Source organism: Littorina saxatilis, linkage group LG2 (assembly GCF_037325665.1).
Source record: "Littorina saxatilis isolate snail1 linkage group LG2, US_GU_Lsax_2.0, whole genome shotgun sequence".
Lineage (NCBI taxonomy): Eukaryota > Metazoa > Mollusca > Gastropoda > Littorinimorpha > Littorinidae > Littorina > Littorina saxatilis.
This window is the reverse complement of record NC_090246.1, coordinates 93,012,153-93,036,255: the sequence shown is the minus strand read 5'-3', so window position 1 is coordinate 93,036,255 and position 24,103 is coordinate 93,012,153. Positions and strand designations below refer to the sequence as shown.

The window sequence follows — 24,103 nt, the reverse complement described above, 5'->3', positions numbered from 1 at the left end:
GACGATCTTCATGAACAGTAAAAAAATGTGATCAAGGGCGTAATATTCTTAACCATTCCCCTTCCTGCTTGTTCACACACACACACACACACACATACACACACACGGACGCACGCAAGCACGCACGCACACACACACACACACATACACGCACGCACGCACGCACACACGCCCGCACCCACGCACGCACGCACAAACACACGCACGCTCGCACACACACACGCACATAACGCACGCACGCACGCACGCACACACACACACACACGCACACACACAGACACACACGCGCACGCACGCACACACACACACTGACTCTCCGTCCCTGTAATCCCGCCGATTCCCCCCCCCCCCCCACGTTGAGAATAAACGGCTGGTACTGCTGTACCCAGAGAAGAGCTTTATACTGTAATACAGACCAGGGCCATCTTTTGATAGCGTACACAATCTGTGTCAACTAACATTTCTCTGATAAAAAACCCACACAAACACACACACACACACACACACATACACACACACACACACACACACACACACACACACACACAAACACACACACACACGGACAGTTGGTCAGGGAATAAAGATAAGCCAAAAAAATCCAGGCACGCAAATACACCAACACCACTGCCCTAGTTCAGAATCACGGAGTCACAAGTTACAAACAAAAGAAGGCAGTTAAAGAACAGCGTAAATATGACGACTTCAAAAAGGTTGCATGTTTTTGTTTTGTTCTGCATTGTAATGTCTGCTCCTGTGGTCAGCGAGAAACGGTCAGATGACGATGACATCCCAAAACTGCACAACATCATCCTTCAGCAATCTGCAACGATCCAGCTATTGCAGACTAAACTGGCAACGATAGAAAACTCGTTGCAACAACAGTCTTCCGCGATTCAAGCTCTACAAGCAACGAACACAGTGACTGCAAACTCCGTGACACAACAGGCTGGGACAACCCAATCACTGCAGACCAAAGTGACAGAGATGGAAAACACCATACTGCAACAGTCACTGACGACGCAAGCTCTGCAGAGTAAGTTGACACAATCTGATCACACCAACACAAAACAATCTGCGCTTATCCAAGTCCAACAGGCGAAAATCGCAGCGCTTGAGAACGTTACCGAGACGCAAGCTGCAACCATCTATACCCTGCAGATGCAGTTGACAACCACGGAGAGTATCGACAAACAACAGTCAGTGACCATCCACTCTTTGCAGACCAAACTGACAGCAACGGAGAACACCACCCAAGCGCAGTCAGCAGAGATCCACTCCTTGCAAAGCAGACAGTCAGCACTGGACAACAGCAACAAGCAACAGTCAGCACTGCTCCACTCCCTGCAGACAAGAGTGACGGCGTCAGAACACACAGACAAGCTGCAGTCATCGTCTCTCCATTCAGTGCAGGCGAAAGTCACAGGACTCGAGAACGTTACAGAAGCACAGTCAGCATTTCTCCTGTCTCTGCAGACCAAAGTGTCGGCACTGGACCGCGCAGAGAAACATCAGTCCGCAAGCATCCAAGCTTTGCAGACGAGGGTGGCAGCCACGGAGCATGCCGACAAGCTGCAGTCTGCCGCTTTGCAGACACTGACGACCAAACTGACGGCAGAGGGAAACGCTCTCCACAAAAACGCCTTGGCCATCCAAGCCATCGACGTCAAACTAGCGAAGAAAGGTAAAGTTTGTAAATGTTATGTTAGTAATCTATCTATCTATCTATCTATCTATCTATACATATAATAAAAGAGAGTGTCTGTCTGTGTGTGTGTGTGTGTGTGTGTCTGTGGTCGCCATACCTCTGAGATGGCAAGAGGCAGGAACAAGATAGTGTGCACGTACACTCCCTAGGTGCCGCAGATGTGCACCTGGGTTTTAGTTTCTTGATTCATTGTTTCCTTTCTCAGATTATGGACCTCCCATTTATTGAATACAGCCTATATGGTGCAAGACCAGTTCAGTGCTTACTGTTCACCTGTAGCAAGCACATCATGCCAGTGATATTAGAGACTCGCTATTGCTCCTATGAGGGGAAGAAATGAAGAATGAAAAATTAACTGGACAGTTCCGGAAATTTCTAGAAGGTAAGGGAGATAACTGTTCACCTGTAGCAAGCACATCATGCCAGTGATATTAGAGACTCGCTATTGCTCCTATGAGGGGAAGAAATGAAGAATGAAAAATTAACTGGACAGTTCCGGAAATTTCTAGAAGGTAAGGGAGATAACTCTTTTTTGTCTGTGGTCGCCATACCTCTGAGATGGCAAGAGGCAGGAACAAGATAGTGTGCACGTACACTCCCTAGGTGCCGCAGATGTGCACCTGGGTTTTAGTTTCTTGATTCATTGTTTCCTTTCTCAGATTATGGACCTCCCATTTATTGAATACAGCCTATATGGTGCAAGACCAGTTCAGTGCCTACTGTTCACCTGTAGCAAGCACATCATGCCATATGCTCCTATGAGGGGAAGAAATGAAGAATGAAAAATTAACTGGACAGTTCCGGAAATTTCTAGAAGGTAAGGGAGATAACTCTTTTTTGTATCCAAACAAAGGAGGTAAAGCTAATCATAATGGGATAGCGAGCGTCTTAAATTGCAACAGGGCTCCGCTTACTCCCGGGCGAAGAGAAAGAGAGTGTCTGTCTGTGTGTGTGTGTGTGTGTCTGTCTGTCTGTCTGTGGATAGTGTGCACGTACACTCCCTAGGTGCCGCAGATGTGCACCTGGGTTTTAGTTTCTTGATTCATTGTTTCCTTTCTCAGATTATGGACCTCCCATTTATTGAATACAGCCTATATGGTGCAAGACCAGTTCAGTGCCTACTGTTCACCTGTAGCAAGCACATCATGCCAGTGATATTAGAGACTCGCTGTTGCTCCTATGAGGGGAAGAAATGAAGAATGAAAAATTAACTGGACAGTTCCGGAAATTTCTAGAAGGTAAGGGAGATAACTCTTTTTTGTCTGTGGTCGCCATACCTCTGAGATGGCAAGAGGCAGGAACAAGATAGTGTGCACGTACACTCCCTAGGTGCCGCAGATGTGCACCTGGGTTTTTGTTTCTTGATTCATTGTTTCCTTTCTCAGATTATGGACCTCCCATTTATTGAATACAGCCTATATGGTGCAAGACCAGTTCAGTGCCTACTGTTCACCTGTAGCAAGCACATCATGCCAGTGATATTAGAGACTCGCTATTGCTCCTATGAGGGGAAGAAATAAAGAACGAAAAATTAACTGGACAGTTCCGGAAATTTCTAGAAGGTAAGGGAGATAACTGTTCACCTGTAGCAAGCACATCATGCCAGTGATATTAGAGACTCGCTGTTGCTCCTATGAGGGGAAGAAATGAAGAATGAAAAATTAACTGGACAGTTCCGGAAATTTCTAGAAGGTAAGGGAGATAACTCTTTTTTGTCTGTGGTCGCCATACCTCTGAGATGGCAAGAGGCAGGAACAAGATAGTGTGCACGTACACTCCCTAGGTGCCGCAGATGTGCACCTGGGTTTTAGTTTCTTGATTCATTGTTTCCTTTCTCAGATTATGGACCTCCCATTTATTGAATACAGCATATATGGTGCAAGACCAGTTCAGTGGCTACTGTTCACCTGTAGCAAGCACATCATGCCAGTGATATTAGAGACTCGCTATTGCTCCTATGAGGGGAAGAAATGAAGAATGAAAAATTAACTGGACAGTTCCGGAAATTTCTAGAAGGTAAGGGAGATAACTCTTTTTTGTTTGTGGTCGCCATACCTCTGAGATGGCAAGAGGCAGGAACAAGATAGTGTGCACGTACACTCCCTAGGTGCCGCAGATGTGCACCTGGGTTTTAGTTTCTTGATTCATTGTTTCCTTTTTCAGATTATGGACCTCCCATTTATTGAATACAGCCTATATGGTGCAAGACCAGTTCAGTGCCTACTGTTCACCTGTAGCAAGCACATCATGCCAGTGATATTAGAGACTCGCTATTGCTCCTATGAGGGGAAGAAATGAAGAATGAAAAATTAACTGGACAGTTCCGGAAATTTCTAGAAGGTAAGGGAGATAACTCTTTTTTGTCTGTGGTCGCCATACCTCTGAGATGGCAAGAGGCAGGAACAAGATAGTGTGCACGTACACTCCCTAGGTGCCGCAGATGTGCACCTGGGTTTTAGTTTCTTGATTCATTGTTTCCTTTCTCAGATTATGGACCTCCCATTTATTGAATACAGCCTATATGGTGCAAGACCAGTTCAGTGCCTACTGTTCACATGTAGCAAGCACATCATGCCAGTGATATTAGAGACTCGCTATTGCTCCTATGAGGGGAAGAAATGAAGAATGAAAAATTAACTGGACAGTTCCGGAAATTTCTAGAAGGTAAGGGAGATAACTCTTTTTTTGTATCCAAACAAAGGAGGTAAAGCTAATGATAATGGGATAGCGAGCGTCTTAAATTGCTACAGGGCTCCGCTTACTCCCGGGCGAAGCCGGGCTTAACTGCTAGTACATATAATAAAAGAGAGTGTCTGTCTGTCTGTCTGTCTGTGGTCGCCATACCTCTGAGATGGCAAGAGGCAGGAACAAGATAGTGTGCACGTACACTCCCTAGGTGCCGCAGATGTGCACCTGGGTTTTAGTTTCTTGATTCACTGTTTCCTTTCTCAGATTATGGACCTCCCATTTATTGAATACAGCCTATATGGTGCAAGACCAGTTCAGTGCCTACTGTTCACCTGTAGCAAGCACATCATGCCAGTGATATTAGAGACTCGCTGTTGCTCCTATGAGGGGAAGAAATGAAGAATGAAAAATTAACAGGACAGTTCCGGAAATTTCTAGAAGGTAAGGGAGATAACTCTTTTTTGTCTGTGGTCGCCATACCTCTGAGATGGCAAGAGGCAGGAACAAGATAGTGTGCAAGTACACTCCCTAGGTGCCGCTGATGTGCACCTGGGTTTTAGTTTCTTGATTCATTGTTTCCTTTCTCAGATTATGGACCTCCCATTTATTGAATACAGCCTATATGGTGCAAGACCAGTTCAGTGCCTACTGTTCACCTGTAGCAAGCACATCATGCCAGTGATATTAGAGACTTGCTATTGCTCCTATGAGGGGAAGAAATGAAGAATGAAAAATTAACTGGACAGTTCCGGAAATTTCTAGAAGGTAAGGGAGATAACTCTTTTTTGTCTGTGGTCGCCATACCTCTGAGATGGCAAGAGGCAGGAACAAGATAGTGTGCACGTACACTCCCTAGGTGCCGCAGATGTGCACCTGGGTTTTAGTTTCTTGATTCATTGTTTCCTTTCTCAGATTATGGACCTCCCATTTATTGAATACAGCCTATATGGTGCAAGACCAGTTCAGTGCCTACTGTTCACCTGTAGCAAGCACATCATGCCAGTGATATTAGAGACTTGCTATTGCTCCTATGAGGGGAAGAAATGAAGAATGAAAAATTAACTGGACAGTTCCGGAAATTTCTAGAAGGTAAGGGAGATAACTCTTTTTTGTCTGTGGTCGCCATACCTCTGAGATGGCAAGAGGCAGGAACAAGATAGTGTGCACGTACACTCCCTAGGTGCCGCAGATGTGCACCTGGGTTTTAGTTTCTTGATTCATTGTTTCCTTTCTCAGATTATGGACCTCCCATTTATTGAATACAGCCTATATGGTGCAAGACCAGTTCAGTGCCTACTGTTCACCTGTAGCAAGCACATCATGCCAGTGATATTAGAGACTCGCTATAATTGCTCCTATGAGGGGAAGAAATGAAGAATGAAAAATTAACTGGACAGTTCCGGAAATTCCTAGAAGGTAAGGGAGATAACTCTTTTTTGTCTGTGGTCGCCATACCTCTGAGATGGCAAGAGGCAGGAACAAGATAGTACATCATGCCAGTGATATTAGAGACTCGCTATTGCACCTATGAGGGGAAGAAATGAAGAAAGAAAAATTAACTGGACAGTTCCGGAAATTTCTAGAAGGTAAGGGGGATAACTCTTTTTTTTGTATCCAAACAAAGGAGGTAAAGCTAATGATAATGGGATAGCGAGCGTCTTAAATTGCTACAGGGCTCCGCTTACTCCCGGGCGAAGCCGGGCTTAACTGCTAGTACATATAATAAAAGAGAGTGTCTGTCTGTCTGTCTGTCTGTCTGTCTGTCTGTCTGTGGTCGCCATACCTCTGAGATGGCAAGAGGCAGGAACAAGATAGTGTGCACGTACACTCCCTAGGTGCCGCAGATGTGCACCTGGGTTTTAGTTTCTTGATTCACTGTTTCCTTTCTCAGAATATGGACCTCCCATTTATTGAATACAGCCTATATGGTGCAAGACCAGTTCAGTGCCTACTGTTCACCTGTAGCAAGCACATCATGCCAGTGATATTAGAGACTCGCTGTTGCTCCTATGAGGGGAAGAAATGAAGAATGAAAAATTAACTGGACAGTTCCGGAAATTTCTAGAAGGTAAGGGAGATAACTGTTCACCTGTAGCAAGCACATCATGCCAGTGATATTAGAGACTTGCTATTGCTCCTATGAGGGGAAGAAATGAAGAATGAAAAATTAACTGGACAGTTCCGGAAATTTCTAGAAGGTAAGGGAGATAACTCTTTTTTGTCTGTGGTCGCCATACCTCTGAGATGGCAAGAGGCAGGAACAAGATAGTGTGCACGTACACTCCCTAGGTGCCGCAGATGTGCACCTGGGTTTTAGTTTCTTGATTCATTGTTTCCTTTCTCAGATTATCGACCTCCCATTTATTGAATACAGCCTATATGGTGCAAGACCAGTTCAGTGCCTACTGTTCACCTGTAGCAAGCACATCATGCCAGTGATATTAGAGACTCGCTGTTGCTCCTATGAGGGGAAGAAATGAAGAATGAAAAATTAACTGGACAGTTCCGGAAATTTCTAGAAGGTAAGGGAGATAACTCTTTTTTGTCTGTGGTCGCCATACCTCTGAGATAACTGGACAGTTCCGGAAATTTCTAGAAGGTAAGGGAGATAACTATTTTTGTATCCAAACAAAGGAGGTAAAGCCTCTGAGATGGCAAGAGGCAGGAACAAGATAGTGTGCACGTACACTCCCTAGGTGCCGCAGATGTGCACCTGGGTTTTAGTTTCTTGATTCATTGTTTCCTTTCTCAGATTATGGACCTCCCATTTATTGAATACAGCCTATATGGTGCAAGACCAGTCCAGTGCCTACTGTTCACCTGTAGCAAGCACATCATGCCAGTGATATTAGAGACTCGCTATTGCTCCTATGAGGGGAAGAAACGAAGAAAGAAAAATTAACTGGACAGTTCCGGAAATTTCTAGAAGGTAAGGGAGATAACTCTTTTTTTGTATCCAAACAAAGGAGGTAAAGCTAATGATAATGGGATAGCGAGCGTCTTAAATTGCTACAGGGCTCCGCTTACTCCCGGGCGAAGCCGGGCTTAACTGCTAGTACATATAATAAAAGAGAGTGTCTGTCTGTCTGTCTGTCTGTGGTCGCCATACCTCTGAGATGGCAAGAGGCAGGAACAAGATAGTGTGCACGTACACTCCCTAGGTGCCGCAGATGTGCACCTGGGTTTTAGTTTCTTGATTCATTGTTTCCTTTCTCAGATTATGGACCTCCCATTTATTGAATACAGCCTATATGGTGCAAGACCAGTTTAGTGCCTACTGTTCACCTGTAGCAAGCACATCATGCCAGTGATATTAGAGACTCGCTATAATTGCTCCTATGAGGGGAAGAAATGAAGAATGAAAAATTAACTGGACAGTTCCGGAAATTTCTAGAAGGTAAGGGAGATAACTCTTTTTTGTCTTTGGTCGCCATACCTCTGAGATGGCAAGAGGCTGGAACAAGATAGTGTGCACGTACACTCCCTAGGTGCCGCAGATGTGCACCTGGGTTTTAGTTTCTTGATTCATTGTTTCCTTTCTCAGATTATGGACCTCCCATTTATTGAATACAGCCTATATGGTGCAAGACCAGTTCAGTGCCTACTGTTCACCTGTAGCAAGCACATCATGCCAGTGATATTAGAGACTCGCTATTGCTCCTATGAGGGGAAGAAATGAAGAATGAAAAATTAACTGGACAGTTCCGGAAATTTCTAGAAGGTAAGGGAGATAACTCTTTTTTGTCTGTGGTCGCCATACCTCTGAGATGGCAAGAGGCAGGAACAAGATAGTACATCATGCCAGTGATATTAGAGACTCGCTATTGCACCTATGAGGGGAAGAAATGAAGAAAGAAAAATTAACTGGACAGTTCCGGAAATTTCTAGAAGGTAAGGGGGATAACTCTTTTTTTTGTATCCAAACAAAGGAGGTAAAGCTAATGATAATGGGATAGCGAGCGTCTTAAATTGCTACAGGGCTCCGCTTACTCCCGGGCGAAGCCGGGCTTAACTGCTAGTACATATAATAAAAGAGAGTGTCTGTCTGTCTGTCTGTCTGTCTGTCTGTCTGTCTGTGGTCGCCATACCTCTGAGATGGCAAGAGGCAGGAACAAGATAGTGTGCACGTACACTCCCTAGGTGCCGCAGATGTGCACCTGGGTTTTAGTTTCTTGATTCACTGTTTCCTTTCTCAGAATATGGACCTCCCATTTATTGAATACAGCCTATATGGTGCAAGACCAGTTCAGTGCCTACTGTTCACCTGTAGCAAGCACATCATGCCAGTGATATTAGAGACTCGCTGTTGCTCCTATGAGGGGAAGAAATGAAGAATGAAAAATTAACTGGACAGTTCCGGAAATTTCTAGAAGGTAAGGGAGATAACTGTTCACCTGTAGCAAGCACATCATGCCAGTGATATTAGAGACTTGCTATTGCTCCTATGAGGGGAAGAAATGAAGAATGAAAAATTAACTGGACAGTTCCGGAAATTTCTAGAAGGTAAGGGAGATAACTCTTTTTTGTCTGTGGTCGCCATACCTCTGAGATGGCAAGAGGCAGGAACAAGATAGTGTGCACGTACACTCCCTAGGTGCCGCAGATGTGCACCTGGGTTTTAGTTTCTTGATTCATTGTTTCCTTTCTCAGATTATGGACCTCCCATTTATTGAATACAGCCTATATGGTGCAAGACCAGTTCAGTGCCTACTGTTCACCTGTAGCAAGCACATCATGCCAGTGATATTAGAGACTCGCTGTTGCTCCTATGAGGGGAAGAAATGAAGAATGAAAAATTAACTGGACAGTTCCGGAAATTTCTAGAAGGTAAGGGAGATAACTCTTTTTTGTCTGTGGACAGTTCCGGAAATTTCTAGAAGGTAAGGGAGATAACTATTTTTGTATCCAAACAAAGGAGGTAAAGCCTCTGAGATGGCAAGAGGCAGGAACAAGATAGTGTGCACGTACACTCCCTAGGTGCCGCAGATGTGCACCTGGGTTTTAGTTTCTTGATTCATTGTTTCCTTTCTCAGATTATGGACCTCCCATTTATTGAATACAGCCTATATGGTGCAAAACCAGTCCAGTGCCTACTGTTCACCTGTAGCAAGCACATCATGCCAGTGATATTAGAGACTCGCTATTGCTCCTATGAGGGGAAGAAACGAAGAAAGAAAAATTAACTGGACAGTTCCGGAAATTTCTAGAAGATAAGGGAGATAACTCTTTTTTTGTATCCAAACAAAGGAGGTAAAGCTAATGATAATGGGATAGCGAGCGTCTTAAATTGCTACAGGGCTCCGCTTACTCCCGGGCGAAGCCGGGCTTAACTGCTAGTACATATAATAAAAGAGAGTGTCTGTCTGTCTGTCTGTCTGTGGTCGCCATACCTCTGAGATGGCAAGAGGCAGGAACAAGATAGTGTGCACGTACACTCCCTAGGTGCCGCAGATGTGCACCTGGGTTTTAGTTTCTTGATTCATTGTTTCCTTTCTCAGATTATGGACCTCCCATTTATTGAATACAGCCTATATGGTGCAAGACCAGTTTAGTGCCTACTGTTCACCTGTAGCAAGCACATCATGCCAGTGATATTAGAGACTCGCTATAATTGCTCCTATGAGGGGAAGAAATGAAGAATGAAAAATTAACTGGACAGTTCCGGAAATTTCTAGAAGGTAAGGGAGATAACTCTTTTTTGTCTTTAGTCGCCATACCTCTGAGATGGCAAGAGGCAGGAACAAGATAGTGTGCACGTACACTCCCTAGGTGCCGCAGATGTGCACCTGGGTTTTAGTTTCTTGATTCATTGTTTCCTTTCTCAGATTATGGACCTCCCATTTATTGAATACAGCCTATATGGTGCAAGACCAGTTCAGTGCCTACTGTTCACCTGTAGCAAGCACATCATGCCAGTGATATTAGAGACTCGCTATTGCTCCTATGAGGGGAAGAAATGAAGAATGAAAAATTAACTGGACAGTTCCGGAAATTTCTAGAAGGTAAGGGAGATAACTCTTTTTTTGTATCCAAACAAAGGAGGTAAAGCTAATCATAATGGGATAGCGAGCGTCTTCAATTGCAACAGGGCTCCGCTTACTCCCGGGCGAAGAGAAAGAGAGTGTCTGTCTGTCTGTGTGTGTGTGTGTGTCTGTCTGTCTGTCTGTGGTCGCCATACCTCTGAGATGGCAAGAGGCAGGAACAAGATAGTGTGCACGTACACTCCCTAGGTGCCGCAGATGTGCACCTGGGTTTTAGTTTCTTGATTCATTGTTTCCTTTCTCAGATTATGGACCTCCCATTTATTGAATACAGCCTATATGGTGCAAGACCAGTTCAGTGCCTACTGTTCACCTGTAGCAAGCACATCATGCCAGTGATATTAGAGACTCGCTATTGCTCCTATGAGGGGAAGAAATGAAGAATGAAAAATTAACTGGACAGTTCCGGAAATTTCTAGAAGGTAAGGGAGATAACTCTTTTTTGTCTGTGGTCGCCATACCTCTGATATGGCAAGAGGCAGGAACAAGATAGTGTGCACGTACACTCCCTAGGTGCCGCAGATGTGCACCTGGGTTTTAGTTTCTTGATTCATTGTTTCCTATCTCAGATTATGGACCTCCCATTTATTGAATACAGCCTATATGGTGCAAGACCAGTTCAGTGCCTACTGTTCACCTGTAGCAAGCACATCATGCCAGTGATATTAGAGACTCGCTATTGCTCCTATGAGGGGAAGAAATGAAGAACGAAAAATTAACTGGACAGTTCCGGAAATTTCTAGAAGGTAAGGGAGATAACTGTTCACCTGTAGCAAGCACATCATGCCAGTGATATTAGAGACTTGCTATTCCTCCTATGAGGGTAAGAAATGAAGAATGAAAAATTAACTGGACAGTTCCGGAACTTTCTAGAAGGTAAGGGAGATAACTCTTTTTTGTCTGTGGTCGCCATACCTCTGAGATGGCAAGAGGCAGGAACAAGATAGTGTGCATGTACACTCCCTAGGTGCCGCAGGTGTGCACCTGTTGTTTCCTTTCTCAGATTATGGACCTCCCATTTATTGAATACAGCCTATATGGTGCAAGACCAGTTCAGTGCCTACTGTTCACCTGTAGCAAGCACATCATGCCAGTGATATTAGAGACTTGCTATTGCTCCTATGAGGGGAAGAAATGAAGAATGAAAAATTAACTGGACAGTTCCGGAAATTTCTAGAAGGTAAGGGAGATAACTGTTCACCTGTAGCAAGCACATCATGCCAGTGATATTAGAGACTTGCTATTGCTCCTATGAGGGTAAGAAATGAAGAATGAAAAATTAACTGGACAGTTCCGGAAATTTCTAGAAGGTAAGGGAGATAACTCTTTTTTGTCTGTGGTCGCCATACCTCTGAGATGGCAAGAGGCAGGAACAAGATAGTGTGCACGTACACTCCCTAGGTGCCGCAGATGTGCACCTGGGTTTTAGTTTATTGATTCATTGTTTCCTTTCTCAGATTATGGACCTCCCATTTATTGAATACAGCCTATATGGTGCAAGACCAGTTCCTGTAGCAAGCACATCATGCCAGTGATATTAGAGACTCGCTATAAGTGCTCCTATGAGAGGAAGAAATGAAGAATGAAAAATTAACTGGACAGTTCCGGAAATTTCTAGAAGGTAAGGGAGATAACTCTTTTTTGTCTGTGGTCGCCATACCTCTGAGATGGCGAGAGGCAGGAACAAGATAGTGTGCACGTAGACTCCCTAGGTGCCGCAGATGTGCACCTGGGTTTTAGTTTCTTGATTCATTGTTTCCTTTCTCAGATTATGGACCTCCGATTTATTGAATACAGCCTATATGGTGCAAGACCAGTTCAGTGCCTACTGTTCACCTGTAGCAAGCACATCATGCCAGTGATATTAGAGACTCGCTATTGCTCCTATGAGGGGAAGAAATGAAGAAAGAAACATTAACTGGACAGTTCCGGAAATTTCTAGAAGGTAAGGGAGATAACTCTTTTTTTGTATCCAAACAAAGGAGGTAAAGCTAATGATAATGGGATAGCGAGCGTCTTAAATTGCTACAGGGCTCCGCTTACTCCCGGGCGAAGCCGGGCTTAACTGCTAGTACATATAAATAAAAGAGAGTGTCTGTCTGTCTGTCTGTGTGTCTGTCTGTCTGTGGTCGCCATACCTCTGAGATGGCAAGAGGCAGGAACAAGATAGTGTGCACGTACACTCCCTAGGTGCCGCAGATGTGCACCTGGGTTTTAGTTTCTTCATTCATTGTTTCCTTTCTCAGATTATGGACCTCCCATTTATTGAATACAGCCTATATGGTGCAAGACCAGTTCAGTGCCTACTGTTCACCTATAGCAAGCACATCATGCCAGTGATATTAGAGACTCGCTATTGCTCCTATGAGGGGAAGAAATGAAGAATGAAAAATTAACTGGACAGTTCCGGAAATTTCTAGAAGGTAAGGGAGATAACTCTTTTTTGTCTGTGGTCGCCATACCTCTGAGATGGCAAGAGGCAGGAACAAGATAGTGTGCACGTACACTCCCTAGGTGCCGCAGATGTGCACCTGGGTTTTAGTTTCTTGATTCATTGTTTCCTTTCTCAGATTATGGACCTCCCATTTATTGAATACAGCCTATATGGTGCAAGACCAGTTCAGTGCCTACTGTTCACCTATATGGTGCAAGACCAGTTCAGTGCCTACTGTTCACCTGTAGCAAGCACATCATGCCAGTGATATTAGAGACTCGCTATTGCTCCTATGAGGGGAAGAAATAAAGAAAGAAAAATTAACTGGACAGTTCCGGAAATTTCTAGAAGGTAAGGTGTGTGTGTGTGTGTGTCTGTCTGTGGTCGCCATACCTCTGAGATGGCAAGAGGCAGGAACAAGATAGTGTGCACGTACACTCCCTAGGTGCCGCAGATGTGCACCTGGGTTTTAGTTTCTTGATTCATTGTTTCCTTTCTCAGATTATGGACCTCCCATTTATTGAATACAGCCTATATGGTGCAAGACCAGTTCAGTGCCTACTGTTCACCTGTAGCAAGCACGTCATGCCAGTGATATTAGAGACTCACTATTGCTCCTATGAGGGAAAGAAATGAAGAAAGAAAAATTAACTGGACAGTTCCGGAAATTTCTAGAAGGTAAGGGAGATAACTCTTTTTTTGTATCCAAACAAAGGAGGTAAAGCTAATGATAATGGGATAGCGAGCGTCTTAAATTGCTACAGGGCTCCGCTTACTCCCGGGCGAAGCCGGGCTTAACTGCTACATATAAATGAAAGAGTGTCTGTCTGTCTGTCTGTCTGTGTGTGTGTGTGTGTGTGTCTGTCTGTCTGTGATCGCCAAAGCTCCGAGAAGGGAGGGGGCAGGAAGACGATGTCGTGCATGTGCACTCCTGTGACTGTGAAGATGTGCACCTGACCACCACCGCCGCTGCCGACGCCGCTGCGCTGCCAGCCCTCCAATCCTCCTCCGCCTCCCCCCCCGCCCCCCCCCCCGAAGAGAGAAACTTTTAGTTGTGGCTTGGCTCTTTTAAGAAAAAGGTAAACTTGCCCCCCCCCCCCCCTTTCAATCCCCAGATCCGACCCCCCCACCACCGCCACCCCCATTCCCACCACCACCGCCGACCCCACAACTACCACTCCCACTCCCACTAGCCCTACATCATCATTAACAATAAACGGTAAAATGATGTTGGTGGTAGTAACTGATTTAACAATGAGCTAGAATTTTTAGGAAGGTTCTAGAATTAAAGGGAGGTAACTCTTTCTTTGTTATTCACGGAATGGAGGTAACTCGCGAAGCCGGGCTTTTAGAATGGATGTAAGTGAGTGTGTTTGTGTGTCTGTGGTCGCCATACCTCAGAGATGGCAAAAGGTAGGAACAATAAAGTGTGCATGCACACTGCCCTGAATCCACAGATATGCACCTGGGTTTTAGTTTCTCGAGACATTGTTTCCTTCCTCGGATAATGACCCTCTCCATTAATGAATACAGGCTATATAGTGCGAGAGAGGTAAGTCATGCTTTGTCACCCATGGAAGGGAGGTAACTATTATCAAACCAGTATACCGTGTCATTCTCAAGGACTGCCCCCCCCACCCGCTATCACCCCCACACACACACACACACTCCCAACACCCCCCCCCCCTTTCAAATCATCGCACATAATACAGTCTGTCTCTCGAATTTTCCAGACACTGTTTCACACCGGTGACACTGTGACGGTTCCCCTACGCTTTGTGTTCGGTGCCCTGACCCTTTGTGTTCGGTTCCCACTCGGTTCCCACACGCCAAAATTCGCGGACAAAACATCCATTTATGGTAGTATTACGCAATGTTGCTCTCTGAGAATGGTTTGGTAGATCTGTGAGTGTTTACACTACATGCCTAGGTGCTGTTGGATTGAAGGTTTTTGATATTTTAGCCGTTATTAGGTAGAATGCCTTCCACTTTACTGCAAAACTGCATAATTCGTAGCATCGGCAAGAAATATCCTACCAAAAAATGCCTGCTTGGAACTGTCGTTGGTCCAGCAAAAAGTTCAACATGTCTGTAGCAGACAGCCCAAGTTTCAAGATTGTAGGGCCATCCAAACAGCCGTAATAATAAAAACAACAAAAGTAGTCAGTGAAATTGGCTGTGTTCGGTCCCCCCACACTTTTGTGACGTAGGCGTGACGGTTCCCATAATTCATTGTGTCGGTCCCCACTTTCTGTGTCGGACCCCACTTTCGACCTAATTTCTCTGTGACGGACCCCACAACCAGCCTATTTTGTGTCGGTCCCCACACCTTCTTGGATTTATGACTTGCCGGTTACTTGTATCATTGTATTCATTGAATCTAATTGTCTCGGAGTTATTTTTCAGCAAAAACCGGCAAGGCAGCACCTTTTGTGATACCAAGTAAGTCAGATGACATCAGTATGTGTGTGTGTGTGTGAGAGAGAGAGAGAGAGAGAGAGAGAGAGAGAGAGAGAGAGAGAGAGAGAGAGAGAGAGAGAGAGAGAGAGAGAGAGAGAGAGAGAGACTAACTTTATTAGTTTATGCCACAAATAATATATAACAGTATTTATCTCTGGGACGGTTCCCAGTATACCAGCAAATTATGTGTTGATCCACCCACACCTTCTTGAACTGGCCTTCCCAATATCTACTCTTAGTCTTACGGCCTTGGAGATATGCAATTTGGCACATTTTTAAAATAAAAGATCCACCTGTCGTATGTGAGATTCAGTTTTCAGAGCAAAATGCTGCCCAGGGACTTCTAGTGGTGATTGAAAAAAAAAAGAGTACTTGCCTGTGTCAAGTATGTGTCTTTATCCACGCTTGTTGTAAGAGGCAACTTTTCCCAGCTCCTTGTGTTCATGACTGCTTTCTCTTAAAATTAATTACTTTATGACAGTCAGAATACAATGGAACAAGGCTACATAAACCCTGACAGCCTACGACAACGGCCCGACTAAGGCTCAACACCGCGCCAATAAATTCAGCATTGGGCCAATGTTGGGCCATGATTGCTCCGTTTTCGTAGGCTATCAGGGTCAAAGATACATATTGGTAAACTAGTAAAATACATGTTCAGCATCATCAGCAATACCACAAAAGGATTAAAACAAGAAATTCCTCCGATAGGAACTACACCCCCGTCAAAGGGAAATAACCTTCTCAGTTGGTGGCAGTGAGAATGGTTATTTCCCTTTGACCAACGGGGGTGTCCGTCTATACCAGGCCTTGTATAATTTTAATCCACCAATAACTCCCTAACCGTGTGTTTGACTGGTCCCAATTTTTGTAAGGACCGTCTCAGGAATGTATAGAACCTGTTCACCAAGTTTGGTGACGATCGGTCCGTTCATTCTTGAGATCTACTTGCGAACACAAACACATCGAGTGAAACCTATACACACCCCTATACCGGGGGTGTAAAAATCCTATTAGCTGTATGTCAGCGGCACAATGCAACCAGAACCAGCGTTTATGTGGAGTGATCGGGTGCTGGTCACTACCGCGAGCGTCACTACCGCGAGTACCACTACCGCGTCTCACACTAAAGTTGTGTTTCCGTACCCGCGACAGCGTTTTTCCAGCGGTGCGACGAAAATCAAGCACATAGAAAATGACCAGGAGTGTTTCCACACGCGCGACGCGTTAGCGGCGCGACAAGCGGCAAGCGACGCGATTTTTTTGAAAGGGTCCTGGAGCGATTTTTTCGCGTTGTCGCGCGGCAACGCGGGAGTTTACAGATTTTACCGCATGTTTAAAACGCAAGTACGGAAACTCGTCACGCGTTTGCGCGCGTTTTCTTTTGTCGCTGCCGCTGTCGCGGATACGGAAACAGAACTTACCGCGAGTACGACACTACCGCGAGTACGACACTACCGCGAGTATAACACTACCGCGTGTCACACTACCGCGAGTATAACATTACCGCGTGTCATTTTATGACTTCCATGGCTGAAGGCAAAGGTTGAAATGTTTCCTTGAAATATAAAACAAAAAGGCCTGGTCTGTTCTCTGAACACTAATTCAATGTTTGTCATGCTAACCAAGAACTCAAAACGATCAGAACACACTATCAGAATACATATAGAATGGGTTGCTTCCAATCAAAGCCGTTAGAACACAAACTCACAAGAAGTAAGTTTGCATGCGTTCTCTCTACGGTTATGGTACTCGCGGTTGTGGTACGCGCGGTAGTGTGACACGCGGCAGTGTTATACTCGCGGTAGTGTCGTACTTGCGGTAGTGTGACACGCGGTAGTGTTACACGCGGTAGTGTCGTACTCGCCGTAGTGTGACACGCGGTAGTGACGCTCGCGGTAGTGTCGCATAACCGGAGTGATCTGGAAATGTGTCAATCTCTCTCTCTCTCTCTCTCTCTCTCTCTCTCTCTCTCTCTCTCTCTCTCTCTCTCCCTTTCTCCCTCTCTCTCTGTCTTACACATACACACACACACACACACACACACACACACATACACACACACACACACACACACACGCACACGTCATCTGACTTACTTGTTATCACAAAAGGTGCTGCCTTGCCGGTTTTTGCTGAAAAATAACTCCGAGACAATTAGATTCAATGAAAACAATGATACAAGTAACCGGCAAGTCATAAATCCAAGAAGGTGTGGGGACCGACACAAAATAGGCTGGTTGTGGGGTCCGTCACAGAGAAATTAGGTCGAAAGTGGGGTCCGACACAGAAAGTGGGGACCGACACAATGAATTATGGGAACCGTCACGCCTACGTCACAAAAGTGTGGGGGGACCGAACACAGCCAATTTCACTGACTACTTTTGTTGTTTTTATTATTACGGCTGTTTGGATGGCCCTACAATCTTGAAACTTGGGCTGTCTGCTACAGACATGTTGAACTTTTTGCTGGACCAACGACAGTTCCAAGCAGGCATTGTTTGGTAGGATATTTCTTGCCGATGCTACGAATTATGCAGTTTTGCAGTAAAGTGGAAGGCATTCTACCTAATAACGGCTAAAATATCAAAAACCTTCAATCCAACAGCACCTAGGCATGTAGTGTAAACACTCACAGATCTAACAAGACCATTCTCAGAGAGCAACATTGCGTAATACTACCATAAATGGATGTTTTGTCCGCGAATTTTGGCGTGTGGGAACCGAGTGGGAACCGAACACAAAGGGTCAGGGCACCGAACACAAAGCGTAGGGGAACCGTCACAGTGTCACCGGTGTGTGTTTACGAAACGATCGCCTCAGGGAGAGATCACGTGAATTTACAGACTTCTCTCCCCTGTTCAATACAGTATGACGCCCTCACTCATGACGTATGCGTGGTTTGATCAGACCGCAACTAAAGTGGGTGTGAGAAGGGGTACACCAATCACGGAGAACACGTTGAACGAAATAGAAACTTGCCTTGCCTATAAATCCAAATGTATGAACTCACACTTTAATTTTTTTTTTATCCACATTGGATTAAGATTCTAGAGGTTTGTGAGAGAGGAGAGGTCAGAAACACCCGGGCGAAGCCGGGCCTGACTGCTAGTTGACACATAAACAACATTTCTTCCAATTTAGTTGAATAAGGTCTTCTTTTTAAGTTCAAAAATAAATTCTTGATTGCAGAAATATTTTTTCCAAATCAAAATTTGCATTTATACGATGAATCTTAGCCATTTGTAGCCATTTTTGGGGGTGGTCTTGTTCGGGTGGTCTTTATATACAGGTTCTACTTAAATGCCTTTCAAAAAACATTCTTCTTTAATTTCAGTGGTATTCAGCGTCGGATTCCACCCATACAAGCAATCCGCCGACATCGGCAAACACGGGGTGCTCAAGTTCAACCACACCACCACCTCCGTCGGCGGAGGCTACAGCGCTCACACGGGGAACTTCACCGCGCCCGTGGCAGGAACCTACGCCTTCTACCTCAGCATCAGAGCGGACAGCACCCAGAAAGAGCACGTGGAGGTGGCGTTGTTGAAGAACGCCGGTCACAGCCTGTGCATGACTGAGGCCCAGGGCTCGAGCACGGCTCAGCATGACGAGGGGTCGTGTCTGATCACCACGCACCTCAAGGCTGGGGACACCGTGCAGGCTCGTCACCACGCGGGTAGCACTCGCCTGGAGGAGAGCTTCCTCACCACGCTGTCTGGTTTCCTGCTCTTTGTTGACTGATTGGCCTGGTAGTAGCAGCTCTGAATGAGAGGAGAGAGCGACTAGCTCTGAGCATCTATGGATGTAGTGGGGAGAAAAAACTAGATTGAAAAGATAGGCAGTTACAAAAGTGTGTGTGTGTGTGTGTGTGTGTGTGTGTGTGTGTGTGTGTGTGTGTGTTTGTGTGAGTGGATGTGTGTGTTTGTGTGAGTGGATGTGCGTGTTTGTGTGTGTGTGTGTGGGTGTGTGCGTGCGTGCGTGCGTGTATGTGCGTGTGCATAGTTAGTTAGTTGTTGCTTTTTGGGTCCAGCGGACCATATAGGCCAAATCAGGACCCCGTGCGTGTGCATGTTTGTGTGTGTATGTGTGTGTGCGTGCGTGTGTGTGCGTGCGCGTGTGTGGGTCTGTATGTGTGCGCGCGTGTGAGTGCGTGTGTGTATCACACCCTCTCTATCTATGTCGGCCATATCTATGCATACACGAAACATCTACACAAAGTCTACTGAAAACCATAACTTGTTTAGAGATAAGGTGCCCAACCTATGTCCTTATGTTTTGCTTTTGTGATCTTCTACAAGAACAAGTTTGGGGTGACACATTTTTACTACAAAAAGCCCATGCATTGTTACGATAAGGGAGGTGGCCTTGAATTTGACAAGCTTAGTTTGAGGACCTGCTTTCCGAAGTTTTATTTCAGAATCCAACGGAAACGTAATGAAACAATTATGGGGTAACATGAAAATGAGTCGGCAATCCTTACTTTTTATAAATCTGTGTTCCGTCCCATAGCGGCACAGTGTTCATAATTATATTGAGACACTTCTGCTTATTGTATACTTTGTCACACAACTCATGCAGTATTGCAGCACATGAATACCTCCTAGTGCAAATATTTACCCGTAAATCCAGGAGTTCAAATCCAACCAAAGTAGATTTCGAAGAGAAAGCTGATATTATATGATAAAACCATCACCTGGTAAGCTAATAAAAGAACAACAATTTGGACGTGCAAAATTTAAGCGTTGTAGGTGCCAGAAGTAAAATGGATGACAAAAATGTAAGCATACAGATCCTATAGTACGTCAGTTACGATCCGACTTGTCAAAGATTCTTACCATGAAAGGCACATCGTATAATTATGCATGCGATACTAAAATATGCCTAATATAGGTGTTTTTGAAATTCCAAATATAGGAGTAGTGAGGTACCTGCAGAAATCTTTCACTTTAGAACAACGAATGCATCAAAACAGTTTTAAAGTTGCATTATACAGTCAAAATGGTTGCTTTGATGATCAGAAGACCAATGTTATCTGTTTGGATGGTTTCATGAAAGCAAGAGCTTGATTGCTATATCCTTAATAAAACTACGTCTACAGACAGAACAGGAAAATTGAGGTACCTCTTGGTTTATTTGCCAGGGGCAACTAAAATGTCGTGAATGCACCCAATGTGATTAGCGTGTTAACATTTATATGCAAACAAGATGTTCCTTTCATTAGAAGAGCAGAAAGATGGGGTGGTCCAATATTTTAAATGATCCAATATAGGGCCCTCTCCCTTACCTGTTCAAAAACAAATCTACATTAAATGGTCCAATATAGGCCCCTCTCCCTTACCTGTTCAAAAACCAAATCTACATTAAATGGTCCAATATAGGGCCCTCTCCCTTACCTGTTCAAAAAACAAATCTACATTAAATGGTCCAATATAGGGCCCTCTCCCTTACCTGTTCAAAAACAAATCTACATTAAATGGTCCAATATAGGCCCCTCTCCCTTACCTGTTCAAAAACCAAATCTACATTAAAACAGAAGATAACACAATCAGTATGGGTACGTGCATGTGAACATGCCCTTGCATATAGACCTACTACCTAAAGCACCAACAGAGTACGTTTTCTACAATCTAAGCCAATGCTCTGTGCTGCAACATCATGTTTTCCTTAATTACGTGCTGCATGCTTTTTGCTTGCTCCGTCTCGTCCACAGTAAATGCGATCCGAAAACGATCAGATGACATCAATATGCCAGAGTTGCAGCACGTCATTCAACAGCAGTCGGCAGTGATCCAAACCCTGCAGGCTAAAGTGACGTCGATGGACCACACTATGACGTCGATGGGGAACACTGTGAAGCAACAATCAGCAGTGATGCAGACAATGCAGTCCAAGCTGATGAAACATGGTAAGAATGTCAGGGCTGTTGTTAGGCCTTATTTCTCCAGCAATTTTGCCGAAAAGGACAGAAAAAGTTCGACCATTACATCAGTCCTTGGCGTCAATTTTCTCGCGCATAAAAAAAACATTCGGCATATCTTCGGAAATGACGGCAGAGTTTTCGGCGATGTGTAACAGCGTCAAATGACACCTCTTGGATGTATACAGGCTTGGGAATTGAAAAAAGTAAAAAAGGCCGAATTTGTGTAAGTAGTAGGGACATCCAGATTCAACCTAAACATTCGTCGGTGGTGGGGATTTCCTCTCTATTTTTAACTGTGTGCCTCAATGCGCATGCGCTTGGTTTTTCTCGCCCACCATTGCTTGCCGAAGACCGGTATCTGCGTGGTGAAAAAGGCGTGCTTGGAACCTCAGTCAGCAATCTTCGCGAGTACTTTTAGTCCTTTTCATAATGTTAAAAATATGTTTTATGTGCGCAGTGTTAAAGTTTAATATCTTTACGACGCTTCTGTGGACTGTGCATCTGTAAACTGTTCATTTTGGAGGCCTAGTGCATGAACACGGATACCCACACAAAACTCAGAACTTGAGTCGACGGGCGACATATCCTGCCAATTATCTCCCTTGATCTCTCTTGCACAAGACACTTGTTTCCACTAGGCCTATTTGTTTTAGAGTTGGGAGATTTTACAGGAATGAATCTAAAAATCGAAAAAAATTGTCAGTGTTGCGTGTGTACCCAGCATATTCAGATGTCTGGAATATTCCGATAAAAAAGACTCGTCATATATAACACTACTCGTCATCACTGTTTCGAAAAACAGACGAACGCGCACGAAGAACTTCGCGTAGATCTGGACCGAAATTGGAAAGTGGTGACCGTGACGGGATGTGACGTCACCACTTCAACAAACTCGCGAAGATCGGAACTCACGAACTTTTGACGAAGGCAAATCTGGATGTCTCGACTACCGAAGTCGACGGCGCGAAGCGCCTAGTCTTACCAGGAGGGTCCGGGGGCATGCGCCCCCCCCCCCCCCCCCCGGAAATATGTTTCTCCAAAGAACCCAAATTGTGCAATTTGGTGTCATCTGAGCTCCAAGTTTGCCATTTAATTCAGTTTTTAGAACCATTTTTGCCTCCCCCATATATTTTTTCGGCGGACACTTTTGCTTTCTCGGCGGAACAAAAAAACATTTCGGCGACAATTTGCCTATCGGCAGACAATTCCCATGCCTGTGTGTGAGATACATAGAGAATACTACATGGCTTGCTGTGTCGTACCAGATTTACACGAGTTGTTTAAAAGAAATTTGAACTGCGAGCGAAAGCGAGCTGTTCACTATTTGAAAAAGCAACGAGTGTAAATCTGGTACGACGACAGCAAGCCATGTAGTATTCTGTTTATCCTACATACTGTACTTACGTGTATGTTACTGAAAATGTCCTGTATTCGAGGCAGCTAAATTGAAGACGCTTGTTTTGGAACCTCGATCTCTTCTAAAGCCTCTGCAATCTATTACGTCAAAGCAAAGAAACGTCACTCTGAAAGTGTGGCGTGACGTGTTAGTTCTAAAGATTCATCGAGGGTAATTATTGAGCGCAATTTTTTTTTCTATAATGACGTTTGTTTCGGTGACTTTGGCATCATAAGCAGTAGAAAAAAAGGTTCCTGCCAGACTTGCTTGACATGACCTCATTTACATGATATACACACGTGTGATTTGAACGATTATTATCTCACGGGTGTCTCTCTCACGTATGTAGGATAAAGAAAAATACAATGAGCTGCTTGTTTTACTTTGCAGTGGGTTTCAGTGCAGCTTTCCAGCTTGCCCACGACATGGTGAACATTGGCCAAGGAGGGGTGATTAAATTCAGCAACATCATCACCAACTCTGGAAGCGGCTACAGTGCGACTACAGGCGTGTTTACCGCTCCTGTGGCAGGGAATTACGGATTCTATCTCAGCTTCAGATCCGACAACACGCACGACTATGTCGTTATTGCACTGGAGAAGAACAACAAGGCCCTTCACTATGCCGTTGCGGAAGGAAAGAGAGTGTTCCGTGACAAAGGAGCTTGCTTCGCTACCTCTCACCTCAACGTCGGCGACAAAGTCCGGGCTCGTCAAAACGACGGAGATACACGCCTTGAATTATGGCGTTTGACCACGTTCTCTGGATTCTTGCTGCTTGCCGATTAAGTCTTTGCGAAATGGAATGCATGCCAAAGTAACTATATGTTGCGTTGACGTAAACAAAATTAGCGTTTGTCGACCTCATAAAATTGTTATCAACTCTTTTTACCATTTCAGTGCACCATATGGCTATTTGACCAATCAGGACAGATTTTAGGTGACCCGATTAATGTTATAGCAGTCAGGCGGGGACCCTTTTTGTTTATCACGCTAAAAATACGAAGTGACAATTTGAAATAACAATATCAGCGTAACTTATTCTAAAGAGTGAAACTCAAAATGCTCACTTGAAAATGTCATTGTCAATTTAAAGTTCTGAAGAATCAAGTAAATTTGCGTCACTCAATTTACAACAAATATATCATTACATCATTCCCTTTCTGTCAATTCTAAATCTGTCGCTCTCTGGTGGAAAAAAAAATCGAAGCAACTGAAACGCATGTTCTTCTTCTTCTTCTTCTTCTGCGTTCGTGGGCTGAAACTCCCACGTACACTCGTGTTTTTTGCACGAGTGGAATTTTACGTGTATGACCGTTTTTACCCCGCCATTTAGGCAGCCATACGCCGTTTTCGGAGGAAGCATGCTGGGTATTTTCGTGTTTCTATAACCCACCGAACTCTGACATGGATTACAGGATCTTTTTGGTGCGCACTTGGTCTTGTGCTTGCGT

At 44.6% G+C, this 24,103-nt stretch overlaps 2 protein-coding genes across 2 annotated transcripts; both read left to right on the top strand.

Moving 5' to 3' along the window:
* The first annotated feature begins 624 nt into the window (after positions 1-624).
* LOC138960187 (fibrinogen- and Ig-binding protein-like) lies at positions 625-19,169 on the top strand. Its single transcript, XM_070331961.1, has 2 exons — positions 625-1,684; positions 18,669-19,169. Exons 1-2 carry the CDS (start codon positions 697-699, stop codon positions 19,073-19,075), a joined length of 1,395 nt encoding a protein of 464 aa, XP_070188062.1. The 5' UTR covers positions 625-696; the 3' UTR covers positions 19,076-19,169.
* Positions 19,170-20,902: 1,733 nt separating this feature from the next.
* Positions 20,903-23,811, top strand: LOC138956902 (cerebellin-3-like). Its single transcript, XM_070328119.1, has 2 exons — positions 20,903-21,239; positions 23,041-23,811. Exons 1-2 carry the CDS (start codon positions 20,990-20,992, stop codon positions 23,436-23,438), a joined length of 648 nt encoding a protein of 215 aa, XP_070184220.1. The 5' UTR covers positions 20,903-20,989; the 3' UTR covers positions 23,439-23,811.
* Positions 23,812-24,103: the final 292 nt, after the last annotated feature.

Bases quoted from the DNA above. Each gene is read 5' to 3' on its own strand.
- LOC138960187 (XM_070331961.1), top strand. From the start codon at position 697: ATGACGACTTCAAAAAGGTTGCATGTTTTTGTTTTGTTCTGCATTGTA. The intron at 1,685-18,668 runs GTAAAGTTTGTA...CTTTAATTTCAG, and splicing joins CGTCAAACTAGCGAAGAAAG to TGGTATTCAGCGTCGGATTC.
- LOC138956902 (XM_070328119.1), top strand. From the start codon at position 20,990: ATGTTTTCCTTAATTACGTGCTGCATGCTTTTTGCTTGCTCCGTCTCG. The intron at 21,240-23,040 runs GTAAGAATGTCA...TTTACTTTGCAG, and splicing joins GTCCAAGCTGATGAAACATG to TGGGTTTCAGTGCAGCTTTC.